The sequence below is a fragment of the Eretmochelys imbricata genome, chromosome 6 (assembly GCF_965152235.1).
Source record: "Eretmochelys imbricata isolate rEreImb1 chromosome 6, rEreImb1.hap1, whole genome shotgun sequence".
Taxonomy (NCBI): Eukaryota; Metazoa; Chordata; order Testudines; family Cheloniidae; genus Eretmochelys; species Eretmochelys imbricata.
In genome coordinates, this window is record NC_135577.1 from 9,787,844 (window position 1) to 9,805,026 (window position 17,183).

At 52.8% G+C, this 17,183-nt stretch overlaps 1 protein-coding gene across 1 annotated transcript in view; it reads left to right on the top strand.

Annotated features, from left to right (window-relative positions):
- The window catches only part of FNTB (farnesyltransferase, CAAX box, subunit beta), a 32,377-nt gene that overhangs the window by 10,688 nt on the left and 4,506 nt on the right, over positions 1–17,183 (top strand). Inside the window, exons 3-8 of the mRNA XM_077820759.1 lie at positions 1,235–1,307; positions 2,174–2,265; positions 14,463–14,609; positions 15,277–15,360; positions 16,474–16,560; positions 16,812–16,941. Of these exons, the coding sequence (XP_077676885.1) occupies positions 1,235–1,307; positions 2,174–2,265; positions 14,463–14,609; positions 15,277–15,360; positions 16,474–16,560; positions 16,812–16,941 (613 nt within the window). The remainder of the gene's footprint in view (positions 1–1,234; positions 1,308–2,173; positions 2,266–14,462; positions 14,610–15,276; positions 15,361–16,473; positions 16,561–16,811; positions 16,942–17,183) is intronic.

Here is a 17,183-nt window from a genome sequence, read left to right on the forward strand (position 1 = left end):
GGGGGTCGAGAGCTGCACGGGCTCCTGGGAGAACAGAAGGTTGTTAGTACTCTGATAAATATGGTAGTCCAAACCTTGTGCTTGCTCTCCTAAGCGCTGCTCAGCAGATGGCAGTTATGCCTTACGATAAACTCAGGACCGACAGCTACAAGGGTGGGGTAGAAAACAGTCCCAGAAGGGTAAAAGGCCCCCCTCCCTATTAACTGACGAGGGGTGACCACAGGTCAATTAGGATCAGCTGAGAAGGGGTTACCAGAGATCAATTAGGATCAGCTGAGAGGGAGTTACCTGAGGGCAATTAGGATCAGCTGATTCCAACTATGGGCTGCCTGAGACCTTTTTAAACCCTCCCCTGTTGGTGAGAAGGTGGGGGAAGGCAAGCCGCCAGTAGGCGAGTCTCACCAAGAGGGGAGGCTGCATCCCCTCCCATAGGGGAGGGAAACCGACCTAAAAGACTGGCTGAGAGAAGGAGCGGACTGCCCCTGTGCAGCCAAGAGGAACTGTTTTACCCCAAGCCCATCTCACCAAGGCTAAAAATAGCTGAGGGCTGGTGAGACCGAGAAGGTGCCTTGCCTCAGCCTTCACAGGGCTTTAACAGCAAAGAGCATTTGTGCCCACAATAACAGTATGCACCTGTAAACTCTATATAGGGGGCTAATCATTCCACAGGCCATTCTTCTTGCCCTTAAAATCCCGCCTGTGAGATCCTTTCTCTCTTTGCCCTGACTAACTGGTTGATGTGCTGCTGGAGAAGTGCTTCGGGGAAATCTGTAAATATCTGCAGTCGTGGTAGCTGCAGAATTTCTTTTCCTGAATTCTCTAGGCTAAGGATGCCTGAACAGTGTCCGGCTGAGGGCTGCATTAGCAGCTTGCATGGTGCTAGAAAGTCGCACTTAATTTGCATCAAACCTTTCTTACCTTGATCTTGGCTATGGAGGAACTACAGATCCCAGCATGCATTGCAGCCTAGCAGGTCTGAAGAAGGTGGAGTGCCGCATGCTGCAATTTGTCATGTTGCGTGGTAAAGACACAGGCACTTGCAGTCTGCTCTGTTTCATGGAAGTTCTGCTGTCTCTTGGTGTGTATGTCGTGCTTGTTGTGTGGTATCCGAGTGGCCTAGAGGATACCATGTTAGGTCATCCCCGCTCTCAGGGGCTGGGATGTAAAAGACGAATACACTAGTAAACGCTGGGTGAAGCTTCCGAGCGCTCTTCTTCTTCTGTTTGCCTTTCAGATTTGTTCTGCAGCGCGAGAAGCATTTCCACTACTTGAAGAGAGGCCTGAGACAACTGACGGATGCCTATGAGGTAAGCACGCAGTGGCAAAGTCACAGCTGCCTTCTGCAGCCGTCCCGTCAGCCACCCCAGTCCCAGAGCTGGCAGCAGCAGTCACCAGGGATCCTATCCAGCTTGTTTTGCAGCTTGTAAAACTTCCCACTTCTTCCCCCTGCCTTCCTCGGCCTCTCAGTCTGCCAGTACAGAGCATGCTGCAGGGGACTCGCAGTTACTGTTTTGTCCAGGGGCACTTTTGCAGGCCATGTTGTAGCTACTGGAGCTCTGGTGCTCATTCCATTGCAGTCCTTGCATTTAAAGGCCCAGTACCATTGATTGGTTATCACTGGGGTGTTTTATGCTTATCTTTGATGCATTTTCCAGTTGGAGCGAAACCCAGTTTTCTAGGTGACTGGTTTAATTTCAGTTAGGCATCCTCCTTTGCTTCTCTGCTGATGCTGTGTGCCATTAAATGGCTGAAACAGCATGCCCCAGAGGTGGCTGCATTTCAGCAGTGAGTGAAGTGATCTCTGTGCTGTGTATATGGTCTGTAAAGCACTCTGGGATCCTTCAGGATGAAAGCCTTTATTGTTATAGAGTTATTTGCTTTCTAGATTCTTTGTGGAGCGTCTCTATAATTTTCATGGGTTTGCAGGTGTTATGAGTTCCATGCCCTCCTAGTCCTCTGATCTACCTTGACATGCATTGTGACTTTTCTACTTCTCTTCCTTAGAATAATTTCAGTTGCTCGCTAATTCACCCGAGAGCCGTACAAGTGAATCAGCTTCATTGTGCTTGTCCTCAGCGTAGCCCTGTCTCCATCTCCCTGCTGCCGCGTAACAAACGTATTGTCGGCAGTGCCAGTCCAGGATCTGACTGCTGTCGTCTTTCCCCTTCTGTAGTGTCTGGACGCCAGCCGCCCCTGGCTGTGCTATTGGATCCTGCACAGTTTGGAGCTGTTAGACGAGCCCATCCCAGAGTCTGTGGCTTCGGAGTAAGTCCTGTTCGGTGTGTGGTCGGTACTCTGTAACGATGCCTATTGCAGCAGGAGGTTTGCAGTCCGTAAGACAGGATATTTGAACATAAACTCCTGGAGATCTCTTCTTGGTCTCCATGATATTTATAAGTACTTTACTCTGGTCTAGTGGGCAAAACGGGAATCCTTCCTTCTCCTCAGGCTGGCTTTTAAACCATTGTAAAACCTTCTGCTTAGCACCAGCCAGGGAATCTCACCAACTGGGTCATGCACCAAGCCCAGCGACTTATCACCTACATGGTATCAGTTAGAAAGACATGGGGTCTTGATTGAGAGGCTCCAGGTAATGGAGAACCTGCCTCCTGCCTAGGTGAGCTGTGTGGGGAGTGGGCGGCCCCTACCCTCGCTCTCTGACCTCACACAGGTCCGTGAGCTGCCCCACTGGAAATCGGATGCAGCAACTGGCTCCGACTTAAGAGGAAACGAAACCAAGTTGCTTTGGCACTTCAGGATGAATTCATCCCTGGGGTAACTCCACCGCCTGCGCTGGACTCGCACCTGGGAGGAACGTGGCCCATTCTGTTTCATCCCAATACTACGTAAGGTGCCCCCGTTACCTCCTGTTACCGTTCGCCAAACAGGGGATTGAACAGTGCCGCTTTTTTGTGCCGGGGTAGGAGAGAACTGTAGCACTCATAGGTGTGGATCTGGCCCTGGTGTCACTGGCCTGTCAGCTGCAGCCAGCATGGTTTATAAACCAATCACCCTCTTTAGCTCTCTTGGTATTTCTCTCTCTGAGGGTTACCTCCCGCTCCTTCGCGGAGCTGCTAGGCAGAGAGCACTGACTCCCCCATTCGGCTCCGTGTCAGCCCAAGACTTCTAGCCAAGCTAAAGCACATCTCTTGTGATCTGCTACTGATTCGTTGCGTGACAATGTTCAAGTCCCGTAGGGCCTGATTTTCCAGTAAGCCAAGATGGGAGGCCTCTCTGGACCCGTAAGCTTGCCTTGTCCGCGCAGGCCAGGGCTGCACGCACACCAATGGGGCTGCATGCCATGGGAGTGCTCCAGTTCCCAATGCAGCTGTGCAGTTGTCATCTGCATGTGAGCATGTGGACTGGGGCCTTCACCTGCTGACAATCAGGGCGGTAACATCTCTGTACCTGCGGTTGTGTCTGCCATAGAAATCACTGTTCTGACCCACAGAGAGGGCTGTTTTGTGGCTTAATTCATGAGTGTTAATTTGGGCAGGATGGTTCCAGGTTTCCAGTGTCACAGCCAGTGTCCCAGGACTGTCAGAAGGTATGGGAACCCGGTGGCCCTGGCCCCTCCAGAGGAAGAGCAGGCAAGTGTGTGGCAAATGGAGGAAAGACACCCCAGTGTTCCTGGAGACTGTGCCAGCCATGGGGACGGCGCACAAACCTCCTAAGCAGGTGGAGAAGGTGATGTACAGTGCCCAAGAGCCGGAAAAAGAAGGGACCTCCCCAGTCCAAATGGTTACGGAAGGGCTATGTCTGATTGCAGTGGTGCTGACGGGGGTTAAGCAGGGAGAGGGTGCAGAGCTCCCAGCGTCTCATGGTGCCAGTGCTGGAATGAGCCCCACACCCTACAGGGGGATGGCACGGCTCAGCTCTGGGTTCAGCAGCAGCAGAAGGCTCTGCTCTGTTTGGTCATTTGGATCAAGTTTGAACCAGGGGGATACAGAGCACGAGAATGGGGAATCCCAGGGAAAGAGAGAGAGAAAAAAGACAGATCATGGATGAAACCGAGGGGAAGGAGAAGGCCAAGCAGAGGGCCAGAGGGAGATGAAAGAGGAAACGGGCATGCTGGACTGAAAGGAGGAGCACTGTAGATTACTAGAGAGGCAGCTGGATATGGGGCAGAATCTACTCTGTGCTCCAGTTAGGGTTTATAGTTGGGTCTCCCTGGGCTTTCCAGTCTCTAAGTGTGTTTGAGCAGAGAGGGGAGCTGTGCAGCCAGGCACTGAGAGGGTTAACGCTGGGCTTGCTGCACCCAGAATTGCTGAGTCTGACTCCCTGTTGTAACTCTGGGGTGCCCCCTGCACCATCCCGCAGCAAGAGCTGCGGTGATTGGAGGCCTTTCCAAGCCCTCCACACCCTTGCATGTGACCTAACACCACTGCTTAATCAGGTGCCGCTCACAGAAACGGGACGGGTTCTGCGTCTCCATCCTCCTCAGTGGGCGTTCAGACAGGCTGCCGGGTCGCTCTGCCCCTTGTTGATTGCATCTCTGCCTGGGCCTTTCTCATGTGCGGCTTCTCGTCAGTAACATCAGCCTGGCCCGAGCAAGGTTCAGACCAAGATGTGGGAGATGATAGGTGCTTGCTTCATGCAGATAAACTACAAATTCCCCTGCTGCTTTGACAGCCAGCTCTGTCTGAGACACTGGAGTGAGGAGAGCTGTACAGACAGCTAGCTCGCTAGCACCTGCTGTTCGAAGCGGTTTACCCCTGCCCAGCTGCGCTGATGCAGTCCTGGTTTTCCTGTTGGGTGTCTCTAGAAACTAAATAAATCTGCTAGCTGCAGCCATGGCGTATCTGTTTAACCGCCATTTCAGTTCCCACCCCCACTCTCTGCTGGACCCCTCTGTCCCACAGGTAGTGGCTTGCTGTCCTGACAAGCTTCCAGGTGTGTTGTGCAGGTGCATTGTCCAGGCCCGGCTCTGGCTCAGCGTCACCCGTCCCGCACCTGGGAGCGACGCTGGAGAGCAATCCCTGGAGGTGCTTTTGTCTGGGTGCTTGGCCAGCTCTCCCCCTTCCCGCCCCTGCACGGATAATGCTGCTTCTGCAGCACAAAAGCACTTTGTGCCATTCATCCTGCTCCAACAATAACCCCTATTGTTGCCTTCCTGCACGGCAGGGGGCATCTTGTGACAGTTGTCGATGGTGGTGATAAGGACTCGAGCCAGTCACCTCCTCCGGGACGCCACCCCCTTCTCTTGTGGGCAGGGAGCTGTGCAAAGGAAGGCGCTGGCTGAGGTGCAGCACGGGGAGGTTGGTCACAGATTCAGTGAGGCCGCATGCACTGGTGGGGAGGGAATGCTGCCGGTCCGGCAACGCTGCCGTGCATCTCGGAGACTGAGACGGGAGCACACAGGCGGGAGGGGAGCTGCTCTGGTGCTTCTGGGCTGAGCTACTTGGCAGTGCCTGGGCTGAGCTACAGGCAGGCGCTGCTGATTAAGAGGAGCTGTGTGGAAAGGGAAGGGAAGTGTTGTGTAGGGGGTAGGGGACTCAGGAGACCTGGGTTCTGTTCCCAGATCTGCCACTGGCCTGCTAGGTGACCTTGGGCAAATAACTTCCCTTCCTGTGCCTCAGGTTCCCCACCTGTAAAGTGGGGACAAGGATACTGACTCACGTTGGAAAGCGCTTTGAGACGAACTGATGGAAAGCGCTAGGGGTTATTAATAATAATTAGCACTGTTGATTAATTGCAGCTAACTCACACGATTAACTTTACACACATCGCTGGCAAATGCATCAAGCACTCAAATTGAAAAATAAATGAGAGAAAAGTGCTTTCCCCCTCTGATCTCTCTCACTGCTTCTGATCTTCCTTATTACAGGGCAGAAAAAAGGCTTCAGGCAGAAGAGTGATCCACCCCTTTAAAATAACAAATGTTTTCTCCTGTCCAAAGCAAAGAAGAAAGGCCCTGAGGTGATAAGAACTGCAATGGGATATTATTATTACTAGGGCTGTCAAGCGATTAAAAAAATTAATCGCCGTTCTAATCACACTGTTAAACAGTAGAATACAAATTGACATTTATTAACTATATTTTGGATGTTTTTTTACATTTTTAAATGTATTGATTTCAATTACAACACAGAATACAAAATGTACAGTGCTCACTTTATATTCTTATTTTTTATTACAAATATTTGCACAGTAAAAATGATAAACAAAATAGTATTTTTCAATTCACCTCATACAAGTACTGTAGTGCGATCTCTTTATCGTGAAAGTGCAATTTACAAATATAGATTTTTTTTTGTTACATAACTGCACTCAAAAACAAAACTGCAAAACTTTAGAGTCTAGAGTCCACTCAGTCCTACTTCTTGTTTAGCCAATTGCGAAGAGAAATAAGTTTGTTTACATTTACAGGAGATAAAGCTGTCTGCTTCTTATTTACAATGACACCGGAAAGTGAGAACAGGCATTCGCATGGCACTTTTGTAGCCGGCATTGCAAGGTATTTATGTGCCAGATTTGCTAAACATTTGTATGCCCCTTCATGCTTCAGCCACCATTCCAGAGGACATGCTTCCATGCTGATGACGCTTGTTTAAAAAAAAAAAAATGCCTTAATTACTTAGGCCTTATCTATAGTACTGATCTACTTAGGCCTTATTTACAGCACTGAAACTTTCTCACTCAGGGGTGTGCTGTAAAGTGGCAGTGTAGACAGTGCACCAGCACTGGGAGCTACTTCCCTCATGGGGGTGGTTTTTTTACAGCGCTGGGAGAGCTCTTTACAGTGCTTTCACATTGGTAGTGAAGACATACCCTTAGTGACTGAACTCCTTGGGGGAGAACTGGATGTTCCCTGCTCTGTTTTACCCACATTCTGCCATATATTTCATGTTCTAGAAATCTCGGATGATGATACACCATATGTTGTTCATTTTAAGAACGCTTTCACTTCAGATCTGACAAAACGCAAAGAAGGTACCAATGTGAGATTTCTAAAGATAGCTACAGCACTTGAACCAAGGTTTTTTAAGAATCTGAAGTGCCTTCCAAAATCTGAGTGGGACGAGGTGTGGAGCATCCTTTCAGAACTCTTAAAAGACCAACACTCTGATGTGGAAACTACAGAACCCAAACCACCAAAAAAGAAAATCAACCTTCTGCTGGTGGCATCTGACTCAGATAATGAAAATGAACATGTCAGTCTGCCTTGCTTTGGATCGTTATCAAGCAGAACCCATTATCCGCATGGATCCATGTCCTCTGGAATGGTGGTTGAAGCATGAAGGGACAGATGAGTCTTTAGCACATCTGACATGTAAATACCTTGCGACACCGGCTGCAACAGTGCCAGGTGAACGCCTGTTCTCGCTTTCAGGTGACATTGTAAACAAGAAGCGGTTAGCATTATCTCCTGCCAATGTAAACAAACTTGTTTGCCTTAGTGACTGGCTGAAGTAGGACTCATTGGACTTGTAGCCTTTAAAGTTTTACATTGTTTTATTTTTGAATGCAGATTTCTTGTACGTAATTCTACATTTGTAAGTTGCACTTTCATGATAAAGAGATCCCACTACTGTACTTAGGTGAATTGAGAAATACTATTGCAAATATTTGTAATAAATAAATAGAAAGTGAGCACTGTGCGCTTTGTATTCTGTGCTGTAATTGAAATCAATATATCTGACAATGTAGAAAACATCCCAAAATATTTAAATAAATGGTATTCTATTGTTTAACAGAGCGATTAATCACAGTTAATTTTTTTAATTGCGTGATTAATCACGATACATTTTTTTTTAATTGCTTGACAGCCCTAGTAATAATAATACCCCATTGCAGTTCTTATCACCTCAGCGCCTTTTCCTTTGCTTTGGACAGGAGAAAACATTTGGTAGTTTAAAGGGGATGATCATCCTTCTGACTGAAGGCTTTTTCCTGCCATGTAACAAGGACCCTGAACGTTACCAGCAGCGAGAGAAGGGATCAGAGGGGAAAAGCACTTTTCTCACATTTATTTTTCAAATTGAGCGCTTGATGTATTTGCCAGCAGTGTGTGTACAGATGTGCTGTTTCTCCCCACCTCCACCTCCCCCCACCCCCGCCATCACCCGTTATGGGGCACAGATGTTTGTAAAGATCTGAACCCTCCTGATGCTGTGAGAGCACTCCAGGCAGGTGGAGCGCATATTGAAATCACCTAGGTGTCAGGCGGACCATGTCCCTTTTAACTGCAGAGACTCTGTGGACAGGGAGCTAGAAGGGACTTGGCCCCCCGTGACCCGTTGCCAGGTGTGTCCCAGCTGCTTTGCTTGGTTGTTATTGAGCTGCCAGATACTCTTGATGTTGTGAGTCAGTGGTTAGTATCTAGTTTAGCACTCGCTTGATCCCTGCCCCTGCCCCTTTTAACAGCATGCTGGGATTGCTCTGGTGATCGCTCTTCTCAGACCCTAGCACCCCTCCCCGTTCACCCCAGCTGGCCCTTGGGGCTCTTTGGGATCTACAGGTGTCTGGGTTGGGGGAGAACACCAGCGAGCGCTGTTGCTCTGCTCCCACCCACATTGATCCTGCTCTTGGGGTGGGGGTGGGGGATAGCACCTACCGTGGTGTTGGAATCTCAGCTCTCATCTTCACTGGCAGGAAGCTGCGTCCTTAGCTCGGCCGGGCTAATACGGCTGAACTGCACCAGGTGAAGTCCTGGCGCGGATGAGGCACTGTGGAGATTTCACACGTGTTAGCAGGTCAGGGTAAAGGCCAGGGGGAGCCCAGGGTTCCCCCCCTGCCCTGCTGAATCACGGGAAGACTCCAGACTGGGCTTGTCTGCACTAGGATTTCCCAGGAGCTGAGAACACACCACCTTTCCTCGGGAAGATGCAGGTGTGAGAGAGAACAGCTCAGAAACCCGGATTGGAATTCTCTTCATGCTGTGATAACAATGAGAACCCCACAGTCGTCTATCGCACTTTCTAGCCACAGATCTCCATGTGCTTCACAAAGAAGGCCAATATCGCTATCCACATTTTACAAACGGGGAAACTGAGGCACAAGGCAGGAAGTGACTTGTCCAAGGTCACCCAGCAGGCCAATGGCAGAGCTGGGAACAGAACCCAGTTCTCCTGAGTCCCAGTCCAGTGCTCTCTCCACTGGAAAAGCTGTTGTGTGAGTTGTAGGGGCGGGGACGTGGAAAGAGGAAGTTTTATTGTTTCATCTAATCAGATTGTCCCCTTCAATATACGTCGGACTGGATTAATTTTTACCCCCTCTAAAATCTGCCTGGGCGTGCACATTTATTTCGTTTTGGAAACCCATCTAGCTACAGAAAGGCTGCAGGAGGGGTTGCAGTGTCAGTGTTGGATTGTCCCTCGGGAGGTTCTGCCGTTGAATCCACGCACCTAGGGAGATCTATGTGAGTCGTGTTTGGGGGTTAGGATTGGGCGAGAACCTGGAGCCATCAATCCATCCAAAACAAGTGATCGGCACTCAGAGCCATTGCTTTTGACAAACAGACCCCAATCCCAGCTTCCCTGCTGCGAAGAGACACAGCCCACAGTGGCACTTAGCAGGGAACGTGCGTCAACCCCATAGTGACTGGGGGCGAAGGAGCAAAGCAGGGGAGGGAAATGCAATGAGAAGCCACCAGGCAGGTAACGGTGGTGGCTGCTGAAGATCTCTGTCATCTCACCAGGCTGATGGTGTCAGCGAACAGGACTGAGCTGCCATGATGAGTGTGGGACTCCCCAAACACACAGATCCAGGCTCTAGCTAGAATTAAGGCCCGGGAGGCGAACCATCAGCACGGTCCGGCAAATCGCTCTTTAAACACCACCTTCCAGAAGCCGCAATTAAAGGGACACTTACGAACACGGGGCTAGAAGAAACTATCCACACTTAGCTGAGCTGTGCAGAGAGGCAGTGGAGAGAGCTCAACGTCTGCATGTTCCCTGAGTGACAGTGGGGCTAGAAATTCAACCTGCCTTTTTCCCTGTGAGTTGAGCAGAGTGGCGCTTTCCTGCCAGGCCTCTTCTGAAATGTCCCCCTCGCAGGACTGACCAGCCTGCTAAATCCAGCCAGAGCAAAGGCAGATACAGGTTGGTTGAATGCAAAGGTGTATATACCATGCAGTACTGTATTCAGAGAGAGTCACAGGTACAGAACAAAGCAAACCCCTCTGATGTAACCCTCCTGAATCCCTATGCAGGATGGAATTGCATTTCCAGGTAATGTTTGGGGCGGTTAGAATCAAGGAGCGGCTCCAGGTGAGCACCACTCTATTTTCTACCTACACCGAACTGACCTAGATGGAGAAGCTGAGTTCCAACCCTGGCCGTACCAAGCCCTGGAAATCTCTCTTCTTTGTGTGTTGTTTGGGTCTGGCTTGATGAAGCTAATGCCAGATAAAACAAATCAGTATGGAGCGACAGAGCCCAAACGGAGGGAATTCTGCTGCTTGAGCAGCAAGCGAAGGCTGATTAACATTAGATTTTGCCAGGTTTCAGAATAGCAGCCGTGTTGGTCTGTATCCGCAAAAAGAACGGGAGGACTTGTGGCACCTTAGAGACTAACAAATTTATTTGAGCATGAGCTTTCGTGAGCTACAGCTCACTTCATCGGATGCACACTTTAGGGGAAGAGGCTTCATACACCAAAGCCAAAATCCTCCAACTTTTCTATCTCCCCTTCAAGTTTTTTGTTTCCTTAAATGGGGTACAACAGTAAATGCTCCCTCCAGTGACTAAAAATTCCCCCTTTCATGTTGCTGTGAGGAAGCATGGGTCTCAAACCCAGGCCCTCAGACAGGGCTCAGACTCACTGGGTCTGGCAGGAAGTGTGGGCTGGTGGACCCTAGCTCACTAGAGGTGCCACCCATGAAGCTCCTGATTAGAGGAGATATCCAGTCTCTCCGATGGGCTCAAATCTGCTATTTAAGCCAGAAGGAGGTACTGGAAGTTGGCCCAGTAACTAGGTGAATTGCTGGCTGCTACATCAGACCCTGCCCTCTCGCCTGAGCCCTGCCTTCGGGCCGTGTCCCTGATTCTCTGCCCTCCTGCCTTGTTCCAACTCCCTGCTCCTATGCCCCACCCTTGGCTTGACTCCTGGCTCTGTCTTCCACCTCCGACACCTGACTCCGGTTCCTGGCTCTGACCTGTATGTCTGCTTGCCTACATTCTGGTCCATGACAATTACTTGGCCTGTTAACTGGGCTGCTCAACTAGTGGAAAAAGCATCTATCCTGCATTTCAAATGTAGCTAGCTCAAATTCAGGGGTGCAGTCAGCCCTGAGTTCCTCTCTGCATGCCCGGGTTTGTTGTGTTCTCGGTGTCATTACTCTGTCACCTCAAGAGGCTTCAGGATTTACAGAAAGAAGTGAAACCGGTGGCTGATCCCAGACATTTCCCACGTACGTAAAAGTGCTGTTGCTGTGGGCTCTGGAAGAGCAGCAAGGCCCGGTGGGTTGGAACGGATGCTTTGTTCAAAGTCATTTCAAGGTCACCACCGTTGCATTCCAGGGATCAGCAGGATCTCTCTCCACGTCTCTTCCAGTGAATCCCGTGGCAAGTGCTGCTCAGTTGGTTGACCAGAGGGATGATTTTTTCTAGTTGGTGCTGCAGGCTCCGCCTGAGATCTGAGAATCCAGCCCCCTCGGAGGCCCTTTGTGCTGGCGGTTCGGGGGCTACGGTCAGTCCTAGCTGAGCGCTGTCTCCATGCATCAGGCACGCTAGATAGCGGCTCGCTGGGTGGGCCCTTCCAGCTGTGCAGGCGAAGAGCGGTCAAAAGGGATCAGTGTCAGCGGGTGAGACCGCAAGGTTTATCTGCGCCACGGGGTTAACGCCAGTGATCAGCAGCTGGGTTCGCCCGGGCCGGGTGTGAGCAGCCCTTTGCCTGCCTCCTCGCTGCTGCGCTGCCCCGGGGTGGTGCTAGCGTTTCCCAGGGCGTATGTGCCGCAGCAAGCTGAGCTGCTCTGGTTCTTTCCCAGTGCATTGTGGGAAAGCTTCCCTCTCCTGGAGGGAGGGGGGATGGACCTGCGGGCAAGCGCTGGAGGACTAGCAGCGTTTAAGAGGGTTAGCCTGTGTCCTCACTGCATACTGGTCTGGTTACCAGCCTGAGCGAATGCTGCACCCAGACTTTAGCCCACGCCCTCAGCTGGGCCAGCTAGCCTCGGCTGAAAACCCCGCTATTCTGGGGTAAGCGAGGAGGGGACTGGGCAAGAGCTTGGGCTGACTGCAGTGAAGACAGACCCAGAGCGAGTTTACCTGGGCCATCAGAGAGGTGGTTTTATGTAGCCCATCACAGCTGCACTTCAATAGCGATGCTCTTACCAGGTGGACGCGGACAGACAGCCACTAAACCGTGTCTCTGCCCATGGCTTCCTGTCCAGCAGCATAGCAATGACCAAAACGACGCCCTTAAGCAGGTTGGGGTGATCGTGTTCTGAGAGGTGCCCGTTCTGACCACTTGGTGGCGCTCCATCCCCAGCATTGGCAGGAGGGAGGGCCTGAAGCAAGTGACTGGGGAGACTGGGCTGGTGTGAAAGCCTGAGTGGCTGTCAAGATGCTGGCCGCACTTGGCAGGTTAAACCGTGGGTGGCACGTTGAAAGAGACTGTGACAGCAGCGATAGCGGGGGACGGAGGCTGCGGCTCTTCAGGAGGTGCCCCGCAGACGCCGTTTCTTGGTCTATTTTTCTGTCTGTGTGTGGCACAGAGAGCAGACAGACGCCCCAAGGTGCTGGGCCCCAGCAAACTCCATCAAAACCCAGTGGAGCTGCTGGGGCTCAGCACCTGCCTCCCGGGTGTTATCAGGTGACCATTAGTCATCGCCTCTGCTCCTGGTTTGGGGGAAATCAAGTCACTCCCATGCTCTGTGCCTCAATTTCCCTATCCATGAAATGGGGATAAGGTTATCGCCCTGCTTTGCCGGGCACGTTGAGATCTGTGGATAAAGAGCGGGTAGACCTGGCATGGACATAGAGGAGACCCCATTTCTTGGGAGGCAGGACAAGGGAGGTAAATAGATCAGCAGGCTGAAAAAAGAATGTCCTCATGACAAGAGCAAATGGGTCAGGGAGTTGAGAGACAGCGTCTGTGCGACCTACGATGATGGGAGGGAACGCCCGGAACAGGCTAGCGATGGACGAGAGGAGTGGGGAACGTAAGATGAGGTAAGGAGGAAGCTGTGTGCAATCAGAGCACGAGACCAAGCCAGTCCTGCAAGGTGTGATGCAATGTATAGGCAATGCAATGAGATGTGCAAATGTATATAACGGAAGAGGTTTGCTGTGTGGACCCGCCCCCACACTTGAGTCTGATCAACTCTGTGCAGCTTTGCTGTGTGGCAAATAAAGGCACCTGAGTGGCCCAGAACGGACCCTGTCTTAACCTTTATTTTTCTCTGCTAACCTGCTGTGTTCCAGGTGACTAATAAACTCCGTTCTGAAAAGGCTGCCATGTGTCACTGCAAACACAGGCTGGGGGGCTTGAGCCCCCAAAGAGAAGCCAGGTCTCTCCAGGGGTCTGGCTCAGTGGGACGCGCTGGGCAGAGCTCACAGGGTGGAGAAGGAGGGCTGGAGCCCAGAGGCTCCATCTTGGAGGCGGTGAGGCCGCGTGGCTGGCGCAGGCGGGAGAGTGGGACCCTTGCGGGGCTGGCGTGCTGAAGAGCTCCTCCAAGGGACTGCTGAAGAGCTCCTCCAAGCTGGGGGCTAGCACCGATCCCGGAGATCTGCTACAGCAGGTGCGGCCTGCAGATAGTGCAGGCTCCAAAGGATCGATTGCACTAGGCCTGAACTGCGCTGCAGGCTGTAACCTGCGTGGGACAGACCTCTGCCCTCGGGATGCCACGTTGAGCTGCGTTGGGTTACAGGCTACCCGGGAGGCCCCTCCCTCTCCAGTGCCCTGCTCCCCCAGCGCCTTAAGATGGGCGCTGCTTCCGTTTTCTTTGTAAATGACCTGCCCAGCCGCCCGTTCCCTTCAGAGATTCCCAGGCCAGCAGGGACCCCTGTGAGCATCTTGGCTGACCTCCCGTCTAACCTAGGCCAGAGATCTGCCCCAGAACAATTCCTAGAGCAGAGCTTGTAGAAGACCATCCAATCTTGAATTAAACATCCACCACAGCCCTTGGTAAATTGTTCCAATGGTTAATTACCCTCGGTTCTTCTGGACCCTGCTAGGTTCTCTCATAACCCTTTGAGATTTTGCTGTCTATCTGGGCACCCCTTTCTTACATTCATAGTGCTCCAGGTTAGGCTTCAGCTCACAACCTTGGCAACCCAGCTCAAGCCAAGTACTCCTGCGGTAGTGCCGTGTGCTAGCCAATTGCGCCGCCAGAGCAAAACCAGCGGCCTGACTGGTGGGCCTGGGCCTGGCGATCTGTGAATCCCCCCCAAGTCCCACGCGCTAGCCGCTGCACCATGCAGCCAGCAGACAGGCCGGGGTTCTGTGCTGGGGATTTGAAGTGCAGGATTGGGTGAACTGTGCCCAGGTATTTTTTTGACCAACCCCGTCTCTCCCTCCAGTGTCTGCCAGTTCCTAAGCCGGTGCCAGAGCCCCAGTGGTGGGTTCGGAGGAGGGCCGGGCCAGCACCCCCATCTCGCTCCCACGTATGCCGCTGTCAGTGCCCTCTGCATCATCGGTACCGAAGAGGCCTTCAACGTCGTCAACAGGTGAAAATGGCCCTGGTGCAGGATTCCCGCCCCGCTATGGGAGGCGGGAGGGAGGTGACCCAAATCACAGCCCTTCTTCCCAGTGGGCTGGAGCCCCGCCTGCTCTCATGGCTTGGTACAGCTCTCGCAGGTGTCAGCAGAGCAGACATCTGTCGCTTCCAGTGTACGGCCCGTGGGTGTACACAGGAGAAACGCCAGCTGAGGACTTTGCCACAAGGGCTTTGAGATCTCTGCTACACAAGGTGCTCACGTGCTGGGCTCCCATGGGCGTTATTGGGGGTTGTCGGCTGTCCAGCACCTCAGAGGATTTGGGCCCTGGGTGTCCAGGAGGTAAGGAGCGGCCTCGTATAAAGCCATCCACCCCCAAACACCCAGGCCAGGCCCAGATCTCTACCCAACCCTCGCTGAAAGCAGGCCCCTCCCGCTGCCCCTGTTGGTTGGTTCCCCTGCGTGGGTGGGGATGTGGCAGTTTTTATTGGCTGGGTGGTGTGACTTACTTTAAAAGAGAAATTGTGAACCATCGTGGTGCCTGTGAAAGTGAGACACTAACGGGGCTGACTGGAGCTGACCCTGCAATGGCAACGTCCACCTGCTAGTGGGCCCCTGGCCTGGCCAGCTCCTGTGTTGGGTGGCGTGAACCCCTAACAATGCCCTTACTGCTTTTCAGGGAGAAGCTCTTGGAGTATCTATACTCGCTGAAACAGCCCGACGGCTCCTTCATCATGCACGTGGGAGGTGAAGTGGATGTCAGGTGGGTGGGATCAGTCACAGCACCGGTCAGAAATTCCAAGGCCAGGAGAGACCAACCTCCTGCATCGCCTACCCCACAGATTTCCCCCCCAGCCCGATAGCTTGTGGCTGAGCTGGAGCGGAGCTGTTGGGAAATCGTCCCATCCTGGTTTAAAGACTCCAGGTGATGGAGGTGTGGAATAGCTGGTGTCATCTGCCTAGCAGTGTCCCAAGTTGAAATCCTTGTCTGCCAGGCAGCCCTGCAGCTACGGACAGTATGGGGCTGTAGGGAAAGGCAGTGCATGGTTATATCAGTCTTGGGACTTGTCTGTGGGTGGCAACTTCCTGCTGGGACCATGCCCGGGTAGTGCTAATGGTGCACCTCCCATAGAAGCTGAGCCGGAAAAAGGCCCTCTTCTCCTGGAGTCGGCCACGCTGGGTGTAACCAGAGCAGTAGAAATAGATGGTCAATTTCCCCATGTAGGCAAGCCCTTCATTTCACCAACAAGCAAACCACAGCTGACGAGATGATCTAGGGTTTTTGTCTGGGAGGTGTCCAGTGTGGGACGTCTTCTGAATTTTGCTGTAGGCCTTTAGCGTCGCTTACCTGGAGCAGCACCTGAGGCCCTTGCTGAGGAGCTGTCTCCTGGCTTGCTCTCACTCTGCAGATCAGGGGTCTGTCTGGGAGGCAGCGTCGCCTAGTGGACAGAGCACTGGACCGGGACTCAGGAGAACTGGATTCTATTCCCAGCCCTGCCACTGGCCTGCTGGGCCACCTTGGGCAAGTCACTTCCCGGCCTTGTGCCTCAGTTTCCCCATCTGCAGGATACTGACCTGCCTGGTAAAGTGCTTTGAGATGTACAGCTGGAAAGTGCTAGGTAAAAGCTAGGGGTTATTCTGATAACCTTGCAAGGTGCTGCTGCGGTGGCACACTGAGTGAATCTCTCCTGGGGATAAAGGGACTTGCACCGTAGCGGATCTTGTATTTATGCCGCTAGAAGCCAAACGCAGCGGAGCAGGGAGCGCCGGGGGAGCGCTGGGCGCTCGTGGAGTTGGCAGTGCAGTAGCTGCCAGCCCTGGGGCTGTCCGTGGCAAACCCTGGGGGCTGACTCTCCGGTTCGTCTTTCCATCGCAGGAGCGCATACTGCGCCGCCTCAGTGGCTTCGCTGACCAACATCATCACGCCCACGCTTTTCGCAGGGACTGCCGCGTGGATCGCAAGGTGAGGAGAGCCCGGAGGGCTGCCGCTCTGTGCGGCGCTGCAGATTCTGCCCCGGGGAGAAACGAGGCTCCCCTCTGTTAGAGCAGGCCCGTGCGAGATCCCATGGGCTCAGCAGGCTGCACACGGGCTGCTCCCCATGCTAGGGGCTTGCATTGCAGGAGGACGGTGCCATGGTGCCCGGGGTGAGCTGAGGGAAGAGAAGCATCAGTGGCTGTTTCCATGTTCTCCCTGCCCGCCCCTCTCTGAATTAGGTGCCAGAACTGGGAGGGTGGCATTGGCGGAGTCCCAGGCATGGAGGCCCACGGAGGATACACTTTCTGTGGCCTGGCAGCGCTGGTCATTCTGAAGCAGGAGGACTCACTGAATCTGAAATGTTTGTTAGTAAGTGGACTCTGCCGGGGGCGCGCTCTCCTTGCCCTTGGGGAGGCTGGAACCACGCAGCCAAGGAGGGCCCTGTTTGCTGACACCACCCTATGGCGCCCCCTGCTTCATTCCAGCCAGTGTGGCTGGGGGGCACCATGCTCATCGCTGGGCTAGAGACCCTATGCTGATGCTGCAGAGCGGCATTGGGGTGGTCAGTACCAGTCTTGCGGGCAGTGTTCCCGCTCTTTGCACAGATTCCA